The sequence below is a fragment of the Trachurus japonicus genome, chromosome 21, assembly GCF_045865225.1.
Source record: "Trachurus japonicus isolate A0001 chromosome 21, Traja_1.0".
Lineage (NCBI taxonomy): Eukaryota > Metazoa > Chordata > Actinopteri > Carangiformes > Carangidae > Trachurus > Trachurus japonicus.
In genome coordinates, this window is record NC_140927.1 from 1,871,709 (window position 1) to 1,884,578 (window position 12,870).

Consider the following 12,870-nt stretch of genomic DNA (forward strand, 5'->3'; position numbering starts at 1 on the left):
GGTTTCATGGGCCTTTAAACTCGACAACGAATGCTGATGTGTGGTGGTGATGATGATGAATGTTGGGAAGCAGGGGGGTCTGTTTTTGTCCCACTTCCTCTTCCTCCTCCTCTTCTTCTCATCAACAATGTAAAAACTCAATTCTTTCTCAAACTTTTATTTTTCCATCAGGGGAAAGACTCTGAGGTTTTATTCCAGGCTGGAGTATCAGATATTCCTAGTGCTTTAGATTTGGTATTGTTCAGCTCAGCTGTGTCATTCAGATCGAATCCAAATCAAAGTCTATAACTGTAGTGTAGGACTATAACCTGAACATATTTAGCCTACAAATTATAAAATCAAAATGTTAACACAGCCTTCATGAGATAGTTTTCCATGTCTATAGTCTATAATGTACTGTATATATATTATATATATCACATCTGTTAGTCTATAGGCACAAAAAGGTCAAAGAGTTAAAGGTAGACTACAACTGACTTATTACCTTGATTTCAAAAAAAGTAGTTATTTGTTAATTGCAATGAGGTGATTAAAAAATAAAACACTAAATGGTATTTTCTCATCTTTAACCAGCTCTTTCCATGTCTCACCACCTCCTTATTTGTTCTCATCCTTAGTAGATATACAGTAAAATCATTTATTTCATGTTTTGGTAGTTTATAGCTTATATGTTTATGCTCAACTACTTTGGTCCAGGAATTTAGGGAGAGTCGCTGACAGGATGGACCAAAGGTGCAAACTGAATGGATCATCAGCAAGTTTCTTTTGTCATTTCTTTCTTTGCCCAGTTATTAACCAAAGAGGGCGTACTCTTATTTCTGCCATCACACATACTAGAAAATTCAAATCATAGTAATAGTCTTATTCTGATCAAAAACAACTCACTAAAACCCGAAGCCCTCAGAGCAGCTAAGGTTTTGGTCATGGATGAAACCTTATGGTGACACCAGTCAACAGGTTCATCCTCTGGGGAACACGTCAGTTCACTGCAATCCATCCAATAGTTGAGAGATCTCAGGCTGGACTTACCTACATTCCCACAGCCATGCAGCTAGCTTGGTTAATGTGCTTTGACTTGGAAAATCCAGGAAGTATTTTACAGTCATGTGTTTATTTTATTGTTTACCAAAAGTACAGTTCAATTTTTTTTTTTACATTTGTGTTTTCCATATCAATATGATACAATACATCCAGTTCATTTATTCAGTTTAACATTTACACAGCATCAGTGGATTTCAACTTCTGAAATCTCTTTGGCAGTTCTATATTTGATCAGCTGTTTATTAGTCGAGGTATGTTTGACCAGACAGGTAAACCAGTTGTTTATCTTATTTAAGTGCTGGTGAAAATAAATCAGAACGAGGACCACAACATAAAATCTAATGTATTTGAGTGGATGTATTTTAGCTCTTTGATTAAATGATTCATTGTTTTCCTGTCAATACATTGATTTCTTAAAAAAAAATAACAAGGAGCTTGATGTCAGAGACAAAGACAGCTGAATATGTTTATCCTTTCCTCTGTATAAGTAAAAATATAATTACAGGATCAGTGCTGTATGATGCAAATGTTATGTATTTTGCCAGTGGAATGCGTTCAAATGTTTATTTTAATAAACAAAAGTTAAAGAAAAATATTTACCGTGCCGCATTTTCATTTAAAAATAAAAAGGCCATTCCCCATATATAATACACGTTTTACAGTACAGACGAGATTTCATACAGTAGTCAGCAAACACCTGCACCAGAACCCAACATTAAATAACTCTCTCTCTCTCTGGTTCAGCCCACATTCAAAGGGAGCTGTCTATGTAGAGGTCAGTCGGAGTGGTTGTTGTGTCTTCCCTTTCAATCCAGGAGAAATGAGATCTTGGTAAATTCTGGATTTCATTGAGGAGTTCTTCAATCACTTGATCCTCTGTCTACAAGTAAAGAAAAAGATTTTGTTTTCATTAACTGAAGAGTAAAAGTCAGCAGGAAAATATAGTCTGGAGTAAAATGTCAATCTCACACTGTCTGCATCAATGTCCATGTGTATCTCCTGAGGTGGAGGGGAAGGTGGTGTAGGATCTCTGTAGACAAAAAACACAGTTTACTGTACTGTAAGAAAACAGCGGGGTTTTTTAATATCAGTGATGCAAACTAAAACTGATGTTTTTAACCTTACTTACACTGAGCATGTGTGTTTTCTGGGAAGGTAGCCATTCGATTTTTTAAACACCTCCTTTTCTGCATGAACAAGGATAAGAAAAGGTCATCACAAGGCTCCTGTTCACTTTTTTTTTTTTGATTGTTTTACACTATTTAAGTGTCATGCACATTTTTTGTGCCCAGCCCACATGGGCTTATATTTACATTATATTAGAATTTATTTATTTATTTTTTAAATCTATGTGTTGTACACCCATTAAGGTGCCCAGGGACACATATTTCATACTCAAAGCCAGCAAACATAATCAGCAGAGTACAAACAAAGCTAAACCACATAGATCGTACATTTCAAGTAGAATGCACACAAATAATTAATTCTTTCCTAATTTCCAAAATAAAAAAAAATACATACAGTAATACTGTATGTTTCTGCAAGAACACACCACATAGCTAGTGGGTGGGTTCAATCCAAAAAAGCTACTTGGAACCACAACCCTGCACAGCCACAACCCATAGGGCTGGAGTTGATGACCACCCTGGGCAATGGGCATGCTTTGGTATTGGTATTGGTATTGGTATTGGTGCTGGTATTGGTATGTATGTATGTATGTATGTATGTGATGGATGGATGGAGGATGGATGGATGGATGGATGGATGGATGGATGGATGGATGGATGGATGGATGGATGGAAGTAACACGACAAATTTCTGTTGTAAAAAAATAAATTAAAAAGTGATGTGATTCTTAGGGTGAAGTAAAGCAACAGACAGTACCAGAGAGGCTGCAGTAGCGTCCAAAGGCAGTGTTTTTGGGGATGTCTGGGTAAAGGTAGAGGAGAGGATTCCTGGTTGTGTTGCCATGAGACTTCAGACTGTAGAGGTAAATAATGTCTGGTAGAGTCAAGTTCTTCAGCTCCTCCTTGGAGTAGGGCTCTACTGAATGCACATGTGTTGCTATGGTGGAAAGACACAAGAAAAAAAACATAACTGAGGCAGCAGCAGTAAACAATCACTTCATGGTGGTTTGTTGGAGCTTTTCTTTTCTTCCTCAGTGGCTCCATCACTTTTTTTTTTTAAAAACTACTGCCCAAACTCTGGCTTTGGCTCTCATTACACTGTAAAATGTTGTTTGTATTAATTGAATTTGAATTTTATTTTATTTTATTTATGTGTTGTACACCAATTAAGGTGCCCAGCCTATAAGGGACACAGATTTCATTTTCAAAGCCAGCAAACATAATCAGCAGAGTACAAACAAAACTAAACCACATACTGTAGATACATGTGTACATTTCAAGTAGAATTCACAAAAATCATTAAAAAAAACTCTTTTAGAAGGCACAGATTTATGTACAGAAACAAACCATCATTAGCGTGTTCAACCCAGCTGAAGGTGACAGCTCCATCTTGGTTACTCTCACTGAAGCGGAGCAGAAAGGTCCCGGTCTGTTTTTCCATCAACAGTTTCTTTGCAGTCTTTCTGCTCACAAACCCCATGATAGACCTGAGAACCCATGAGCACAATATGACAAGAGGTTGGTGAACTCATCCTCATCCTTCAGAAGTGTTGTTTCAGTGGTCACATGAGAACAACTGCAACATTATTATGTTGGTAATTATTAGTGGATTATACAGTTATACAGTAAAGATTCTTCTCACCCATCCCGCCAAAGATCCACCAAATGTTTCCTGATCAAATCCAGGATCCCATTGATCCAAAACCAGGCACTATCACCCTGGTACAAAGTAAAGTAAAGGTAAGTTAAAAGCAGACACACACACATACACACACAGCAAAACCTTGCGCAATATTCACCTTGGAGAACTTGGACCAATGAATGAGACCATCAGAGTCATCTGTGAAGGAACCGTTTATATATTGAAAATATATAAACTAACAGTTTTGTTGTGTTGTGTCATTGTGACTACAAATATCAATGAATCTATAAATGTCACAGGAAAAACATTAAAACAAATAAAATAACTCTTCATCCTTTACACCTCTTACTGCAGAGTTTTATTCAAGAGCATGTTGACTGAAGTGTTGAACATGAACCCAACAGGATACTACTGATAACTAGCTAACTATAGCTAGCACATTAGCTTAGCTTAGTTAGCAGAAAGAAAAAATATTTTATTACAACTTTCTCTAATAGATCAACATTTATCATAAAGGTAGCATGGCTAAATTCAATAGGAGAAGTAGCCGAATACTGACCCACAAATTTGTCTTTTAGCACGGAGAGCTGGTTTTCATCAAGTCCTCGCTGGCCCACAGACAGAAACTGCCAGCTGAGAACCTCTGACAGTTGCTGCCAGGTGAGTGGGGAAGGGTCCACAAAAAACAACAGATCCTAACAAAGAAAAGCAGTGGCAAAAGAACAGATGTTTGGCGAATATAAACTTATACAGCACAATAAGAAGAGAGAAAATAGTAGGCCTAGTGTCTATGACAAACACTAAATAAATATAGCTACAAGGAAATGAGAGTTTGATGCAACATAAACGTGTTCAAATGCAAATCCTGATATTGTTAAGAGGATAGTTCAACATTTTGTCAAATTGGCCCATTGCCATAATCCCTATAGTTTTGGGAGTAGGTTTGTTACATTTAATTGCAAGTGCAAGCTATTTTTAGACTGGCGGAGCAGAGCCGTGAGCTGCTCAGAGCTACACTAGGGAGGCTCATGGAATTTCTTGGTTTCCCTCATCAAACTCATCAAATACACAATCCAACAACTCCAAAACGCTCCGGTGGACAAGTTGTGACCTGCACATTCACCACGCTATGAGATAATAACACAACGTTACGAGACGGAGTTGTTTTAGAGGCAAATTCATGCAAAACCGCTGTTGCCCATTCCCATCAGGGGCAGTTTTTCAGCAAGCAGTCTCTGCATTTGCCTCTAAAACAACTCCGTCTCGTAACGTTCTGTTATTATCTCATAGCGTGGTGAATGTGCAGGTCACAACTTGTCCACGAGAGTGTTTTGGAGTTGTTGGATTGTGTATTTGATGAGTTTGATGAGGGAAGCCAAGAAATCCCATGAGCCTCCGTAGCGTAGCTCTGAGCAGCTCTGCTTCGCTGTTCTAAAAATAGCTTGCACCGACAATTAAAGGTAACAAACCTACTCCCAAGGGATTATGGCAATGGGCCGATTTGCCAAAATGTTGAACTATCCCTTTAATTTGCTGTACTGAGGTGTGATGACTTCACTTACCCTTGGCTCGCTGGTGGACAGCATGTTGCACCACATGACAGAGGCCCAGGCACTGGGGACCTGACTGGTGCTGGAGATGATGACCACAGGCAGGGAGCTGGCCTGAACCCACACATGACAAGAAGAACGTTCAGTGAACAGCCTGACGACCTCTTTTTTTTCCATCAATCTCTTTATGTAAAAACTGACTGAATGAATGAAACTGAAAACTGACTTTTGACCGTAATTTGAATGTCGTATTCACTCACCTCGATGTCACATGTCAGTCCAGCATGCTGAAACACTGTCACAAACTTAATGATGTGAAGATCTTCGGTGACTCCCAGACGACTCTGATTCTAATAAACACAAAATGTATCATTTACAAAGGTGATACTGCGAAGCTCCCTTGTCCTGTTGAACCCTCTATCCATCTATCCATCTATCCATCTATCTATCTATCTATCTATCTATCTATCTATCTGTGGCTGCTGACACTGACAGTTTCTTCATCACTAAACCTGTGCCACTGTCCAATCCTCCCTCACTCACGGGACAAAGTCTTTTGGATATGTGGAGGCCTATATTCCCTGTTTTTCCTCTATTCATTTCTAACCGACTCATTTCCGTTTTTGAAAAAATCCAGCTCCAGCCCGTAGGTAGTGAAGATACACAGGATCACAGTTACAGTAATATAAATATATCTTCTTACCTGACATGAGCCTTTGCCTCTGCCTTTCCTCTCTTGCTTTTCCTTGAGAGACTAAAAAAAAATAAAATGTTAATATACAATACTCTTGATACGAGATGGAGTTGTTTTCGAAAATTCATGCAAAACCGCTGATGCGCGTTCCCGCTGGGGGCAGGTTTTCGACAAGCAGTCTCTGCATTTGCCCAGAAAATAAATGGTAAATGGTCTGTATTTATATAGCGCTTTTACTATACCTGAACGATACCCAAAGCGGTTTACAGTATATCATACATCGCATTCACCCATTCACACACACATTCACACGCTAATGGCGGAAGCTGCCATGCAAGGCGCGAACCACGACCCATCAGGAGCAAGGTGGGTAAGGTGTCTTGCCCAAGGACACTACAGCAGCAACCGGGACAGAGTGGGATTCATTGTGCATTTGATGAGTTTGATGAGGGAAACCAAGAAATTCTAAAAAAAAATAGCATGCACCGACAATAAAAGGTAACAAACCTACTCCTAAAACTCTAGTGATTATGGCAATAATCAATTTGCCAAAATGTTGAACTATCCCTTTAATACCTCAACAGCATCCAAGCTCAGCAATGTGTGAGTTTCATACCATGTGTGCAAACTCTGCCGCCAGGCCTCCACCAGGTAAGTCCACATCCAGCACCTTACTGTTATCCCTGTTGAACTCAAAGTGACGGGACCTAAAGAAACATCAGACCAGTGAGTCTACGGCCAAAAATGAATCAGCACACATGAAGTGATGATAACTTAGTATCACAAATTGTCTCCAGTACAATTAACTTACCCACTGACTGTTGTGCTTTCTTCAAGATCCCTGATTTTTAGGAAACAAATGACATCTTAAGATTTTACCAGTAAACACACAACAATCACATTTCTAAAATAATCTTTCTGACTTACTTATCAAAAACAGGTTGGACTTTGAGCAGGCACTTGAATTCAGGTAGGTTTGCCAAAAATCTGAGAGGAGAAGACACACACAATGACAATCCCTCCATCCCATCATTTCCAGCCCCATGGTTCACACCTTGGCTCTGTGTTGGCTACTTACCGCACTCCTGCTGTGAACCGCACTCCCGTCTTGAGTATTAGAGGTCGGTGTGTCTGACTCGCCATGACAGGCTGTTTCTCAACAACTAGAGCGCTGCAATACAAGACCACGATACAAGATATTAAAGTGTGTTAGTCTGCAAGCATGTGCTGCGGCCAACAGGGGAGTCATGTCTCACTTTGCCAGGAGTTTTCGGAGTAGGAGCAGAGCTGAATTCTCAGTCTCCTGATAGAGCCCAGAGGTATTGTTGCTGTTGTATTTCTGGTTCTGCTCCTGTAGCTTCTGCAGTTCTTGGCGGACCTGCATTAGCACCTTTGCTACAGCAGTGAACCTGCACATAGAGAACACTTTGTCATTGCATGTGACAGGTGGGGCAGAGAGAGGTTTCAAAGCCAATGGCTGCGGTGCTGTGGAACTTCTTACCACATCTGGAGGTGGTCCAGACAGGTGTCAAATGGACCTCCGATGCAGGCCCCCTGCTGCCGACGCTTCCACTCAGGCAGCTGCACGTCAGTGAGAGCTGCAACTATCTGCTCGGCCTGTTTTAAGATCTTCACGATCTGCTGCAGCACCACCTGCAGGAGATAAACCAACACTGCAGGCATCATGTACATGATGAGGATTTCTCTTGAAGCTGCTAGTTCGTCAGTGACCTTACTCATAATGGAGAGTGTTGCAGCTCAGAATTGCTTTTTGTTATTGTTGTTTTTACCAAGATACTGTAGACATCCATCTATTGTTTACATGGACTTTTGGCAGTGTTTCGTACCCGTGCAGGGAAGTTACATAGTGCAGTTTCAGCCGACGCGACCCGGCTCAGGCTGCGGCGGCAGCACCATTCATCCTATTAACCATTTTTCTACCATTGCAATGAGTCTGGAAACATTATTTTAAGGCCGAAAAACTCCGCAATGTTACTTTAAAGGTCCCTTATCATATAAAAGTGGACATCATGTCTTTCTGACTATAAAGCAGCTCTGGGTTCTGTATTAATACAGTGAAAGCATCAAAGCCTCAGTCCACAGAGAAATGTTCACAGCCTGTGAGCCTGCTCAGAAACTGAGCCTTAAAACCAACTGTCAGGGCTTCCTGTAACTTTGTGATGTCACCAAGCCCCGCCCACCTGGATCTACCATCCATCCCTGCAGGATTTAGTTTCTCTGAGTGGATCCCTACAAAAACAACTCACCAAAGATACATACAGTACCTGCTTTGTCTCATTGATAAAAGTGGCCTGTTTAAGGCATTCCTCTTTCACAGCAGCTTCAGACTGGGCCAATCCAACACACTGCTCCACTGAAGAATGACAAAAGAGATGAAAATGAAGCATGCACTCACACTAAACCTATCACCTGTCTCTTTACAGCTCCTACCACACCTTTGTTTTGCCAGCTCTTCAGTATGTAGTCATGGTTTTCATATAACATCTCCAGTGACTTTATTTCCCCCTTCACCTCCTGCATTAGAGTTCAAGTTGACACATTTAGACCTAATAAAGCACCAGGATCACTACCAAACCAGCATGCAATTCTGCATTACAGAAAAACCAGGTGACCTCACCTTCGTATGTCTTTTCAGTTCATTGACTCTGTTGTTCAGCTCTCTCCACCTCTGATCAACAGCTGGGCTGTCGCCACTCTGATGAAAACAAAGATAATTTGTGGTAATTTGTGGTATTCTCATTCATCCAGGTCATCGTTATCTCTGGGCAACAACTGAATCGAAGGCAACTGGACTTGTATTTGTCTGACGGTGACCGAATTGTTGCCCGGAGACATAAGAAAAAGGAGAAAAAGTTTATTTATCTGACTTTATACAACAGAGAACCAGAGAAAACTCTTGCAGACTGACATTAGTTTGTAAATCATCTGCACAGCTCCTGTTCAAAGTTCAGTGATGTTGGTCATTTTACCAGTTTCTCAGAGGCTGAAGCCAGGACCTTCTTTTCCTCCTGTAGACATTTAGATAGTATGATGGCCAAGCAACGTGGTTCAGCTTGAAAGTATCTCTGAGTAAAGAAAAAAGAAGTCAGGAAACAGTTGTGTCAGCTGAGGATTGCTGCAGTTTGACATCAAAATGTAAAACCGTATTGAAATGTTTCCCTACCAACAGGTAGTCCTTCATCCCTGGAAAATCTGGTCCCTGAAAGGCGTGGTCCTGTTGGACACAAAGGTTCCACTGTTGGTCCAGATACAACAGAAGAGTATTGAAGGAAACTCTTGCTCGATTTTCATCCGAAGCAGCCGAGTCCCTAACAAAGAGAAACACAAACAAAAATTATTCAACATCAAAACTGACCAGGACATTGTATCTTATCTTATTTGACAGCCTTTTAAAGCCTCTAACATAGAAGAAGACATGTCTGAACAGCAGCAAAACAGGAAGAACCTACTGCTGTACTTCAAAACATTCAAAAGCAAATACAGGCCAAACATTAAATGAACTCCCCCTTTATAGTTCAATGGTTTGTAATGTCCATTTAAAGTTTGTCTGCACCTTCTTTTTGCTTCTCTTGTTATTGTAATGTTTATTGTTATAATGAGTAGGCTATTAGAAGCATTATTATTACACAGTAATTAGATAGCCTAAGCCTACTAAATATAGAGGTAGGTGTGTGTGTGTGTGTGTGTGTGTGTGTGTGTGTGTGTGTGTGTGTGTGTGTGTGTGTCATACAAGAAAGATAAAATAACTTGTAATGAAGTAGGCTAAATGCAGCGTCAGACTGTCTCTTACCAGTCCAGGCTCTCTATGCTGTTGCTCAAACAGTGGCGGATGTGTCTTGGGAATTTTGTCTCATAGACCTCACTCAGCTGGTTCTGGATCAGGCCCAGCCTCAGCAGCTCCTGCCACTGGGCCATCTGCAACCAGACAACAGCACACATGCAGTCACAACACAACCTGGAAACCGCTCACTAAAGTCCTGGAAGTACACTGCATTTGGACCATGGTCTTATAATAGATCCATGATTTGGTTACCGGTAGCATTTGGCTAGCCCGGACTGTTTCTATGGCAACAATATCTTGCCAATCACCACCGCCATTCAGTCTCCAGCTATCTGTGGAAGCTAAAAAAAAACGACGCTTTTCTCTCCATCTCTTGGTTACCATGGGGACGACGCCTGCCTGCCCCATCTGATTGGCTGCCTGACAGGAGCTGCAGTGACGACACCAGCGCCTCCAGGAAGCAGCGGGACTGGAGTGTGAATCCTGTTAACTCAACTATTGTAAAATATATAGCACATGTTGATCCTCTCTGTTCCTTCCGTCATCATACAGATGAATTGCTATGTCATCTCTTCTGGGATTGTCCCTTCAGTCAAACCTTCTGGTGCGACCTCAACCTTTTTTTGAATAGAAAATTAGATACCCCTTTTAAAATCAAAATTGAATTTATTTTATTTGGTCTTTTTGATAAGAAAATACCCACAAATAAATTATTTATTATCAACCTTTTTATTCTATTAGCAAAATTCCATATACATACCAGCAAATTTACAAAACAAAAACCCAACTTTTTTATCTTCGTCTCTTACTGTAAATCATATCTGGACACACTTAATTTTTGCAAAAACTCCAAAGCTTTAAAAACTTTAGCCTTATGTAATGAATTTGATTTATTTTAATTTATTTATTTTCACTTTGTTGCTCTCTTTATTTGATTCATGCACTATTGTCATTATTATGTTGTTGTTTTTTTTCTTTTCTTTGTTTTGTTATTTTCCCAAAGTGCATTACCTCGAGCATTCCGTGTTCTTATTGACAGTTGCCTTGTACACTACTTTGTGTAAATAAAGTTTATAAAAAAAAAAAATAAATAAATAAATAATAAAAAAAAGACTGGAGTGTGAATCTGTCCAGTGTCCACATTAGGAAGACTAACGAAGACAACACTATACACCGCACACATGTCCTAAAAGGCGTCGTAAGTGTGTTTCAGGTGTCACACACACACACACACACACACACACACACACACACACACACACACACACACACACACACACACACACACACACACACACACACACACACACACACACACACACACACACACACACACACACCACAAGTGTTGCAAAATGACACGAGACAGAAACCGGTCTCTCATTAGTTTCCCTTAATTTCCCCACAACTGGCAACACTGTAAAACTCTAGCCTACATTTAGCTTAACAGGCCATGTACTTTGACACAGTTTGATAAGACTTCTTGCTTCAGCAGAACCAGTCCACACAGACTGCACGTCTTAAAACGAAACTGTTGTTTTACAGAGTAAAAGAAAAACACAGGTTTTTCTTCATACGTCGTTCCTGTTCCTGCAGCTGACTTACCTTGTGGCTGTCGTGTCGCGCCTGTAGTGTAGCTACTTTGTATCCAAACAGACTGACCGTCCTGCACGGTGCTGACTGTGTGAATGGCAGTAACGGAGGGAGGAGGGAGGACCATTTATAAGTTCGCCTCACCCACGGACCACGTGATTCTCCAGAAGTCCCGCTGACTGCGTCAAGTCAGTGCAGTTACACCACTTCTCACTTCCGTTGTCACAACATAACAACATAAGAGAAACAATACAATGAGTAAAATAATAATAATAATAGTAAAAAAATAATGATTTACTAAATAATCTCATCATAAGCTATGAAATGCCTACACAACTGTCGGTATGCATCTCGGGAGGCTATGTTAAAAGTAGGAAATTATGAAGTTCATCACAAACTGTAAAACTTATAAAATCTTTCTTGTCCCACATTTTTTTTGCTCAATTGTCACCAAACATGCTACTCTGCATCTTCAGACCGTCCTTCACAAAAATAACACCGGTTATTTGATATTTGAAAAATTCAGGCTACAGTGCATAAAAACGTTTGACTGTCAACAGTAGTATCTGCATATATTTCAGGATGTTTTGCATCCCTACAAATTAACAGAATGAGTGTAAATATAACTGTTTTTAAAATGTAGCATGTTCAAAAAAAGTGGTCTTGTGACTCAACTTACCCCATTCCATAGGAGTGGGGTAAATTGATTAACCCCCCCCCCCCTTCTTTCCTTCCATCCATCTCCTCCCTCCCCCTTTACTTAATATTTCATCTGTCCAGGTTGCAGGTGAACACAAACTGCAGGGACTTCCTGCTGAGCCACCAACTCACTGAGATTTGGGGAGTTTTGTAATTACATGGCATCTTGGGAAGAATCCCAGATATTTTTCTTTGAAAGTAAAGTTTGGCACACTATAAACAACGTTTCCTGTTTATAGGAACATACTTACTGTACTCACAAACATACAGAATCTTGATTTAATCATTTGGACATACAGCCAAAATATATTCACTAAGTGTATAGGATAGGTGGCTCAACTTACCCCTGGCCAAATGGATCAACTTACCCCACAGCTACCTTACAGTAGCTTGGGTTTATTACTCCCCACAGCTAAAATGGTGCAGTTTCATGCTAGGTTTACTACCTCATGTTGTAGCTCATAGATACCACAACCCATGTACAGTATAAAACAAATTAGCAATCATCTCTTTTGGTCTAAACACAATTCTCATGAAACTTATGATCGACAAAATGCCTGCCTCCCAAATATTTGGTCACACGCTAACTTTTTCCTATAGTTTCCTAGAAACAAGGGGTGGGTCAACTTACCCACTGGCTCATCTTACCCCACTCTCCCCTACTGTAAACATTTACCATCCAATTTTTGCTAAATATCTTACTGAAAAAAAACAACAACAAT

At 40.2% G+C, this 12,870-nt stretch overlaps 1 protein-coding gene across 4 annotated transcripts; it reads right to left on the reverse strand.

The window, feature by feature from the left end:
* Positions 1-1,154: 1,154 nt before the first annotated feature.
* LOC146964584 (signal transducer and activator of transcription 1-alpha/beta-like) lies at positions 1,155-11,539 on the reverse strand. Of its 4 annotated transcripts, none has more exons than XM_085764898.1 (24): positions 11,462-11,539; positions 9,866-9,990; positions 9,239-9,383; positions 9,045-9,140; positions 8,693-8,770; positions 8,511-8,589; positions 8,340-8,428; positions 7,556-7,707; positions 7,311-7,463; positions 7,133-7,225; positions 6,982-7,041; positions 6,866-6,895; positions 6,671-6,761; positions 6,064-6,114; positions 5,621-5,710; positions 5,373-5,474; positions 4,370-4,505; positions 3,968-4,008; positions 3,811-3,887; positions 3,516-3,655; positions 2,926-3,105; positions 2,171-2,228; positions 2,011-2,071; positions 1,155-1,921 (listed from the first exon to the last, which is right to left on the reverse strand). In XM_085764898.1, exons 2-24 carry the CDS (start codon positions 9,988-9,990, stop codon positions 1,793-1,795), a joined length of 2,256 nt encoding a protein of 751 aa, XP_085621024.1. In that variant the 5' UTR covers positions 11,462-11,539; the 3' UTR covers positions 1,155-1,792. The 4 variants fall into 4 exon arrangements, with proteins under 4 accessions (XP_085621024.1, XP_085621023.1, XP_085621026.1 ...); XM_085764900.1 differs by having other exon boundaries at positions 1,595-1,917; XM_085764897.1 differs by lacking the exon at positions 11,462-11,539 and having other exon boundaries at positions 9,866-10,131.
* Between the last annotated feature and the right edge of the window lie 1,331 nt (positions 11,540-12,870).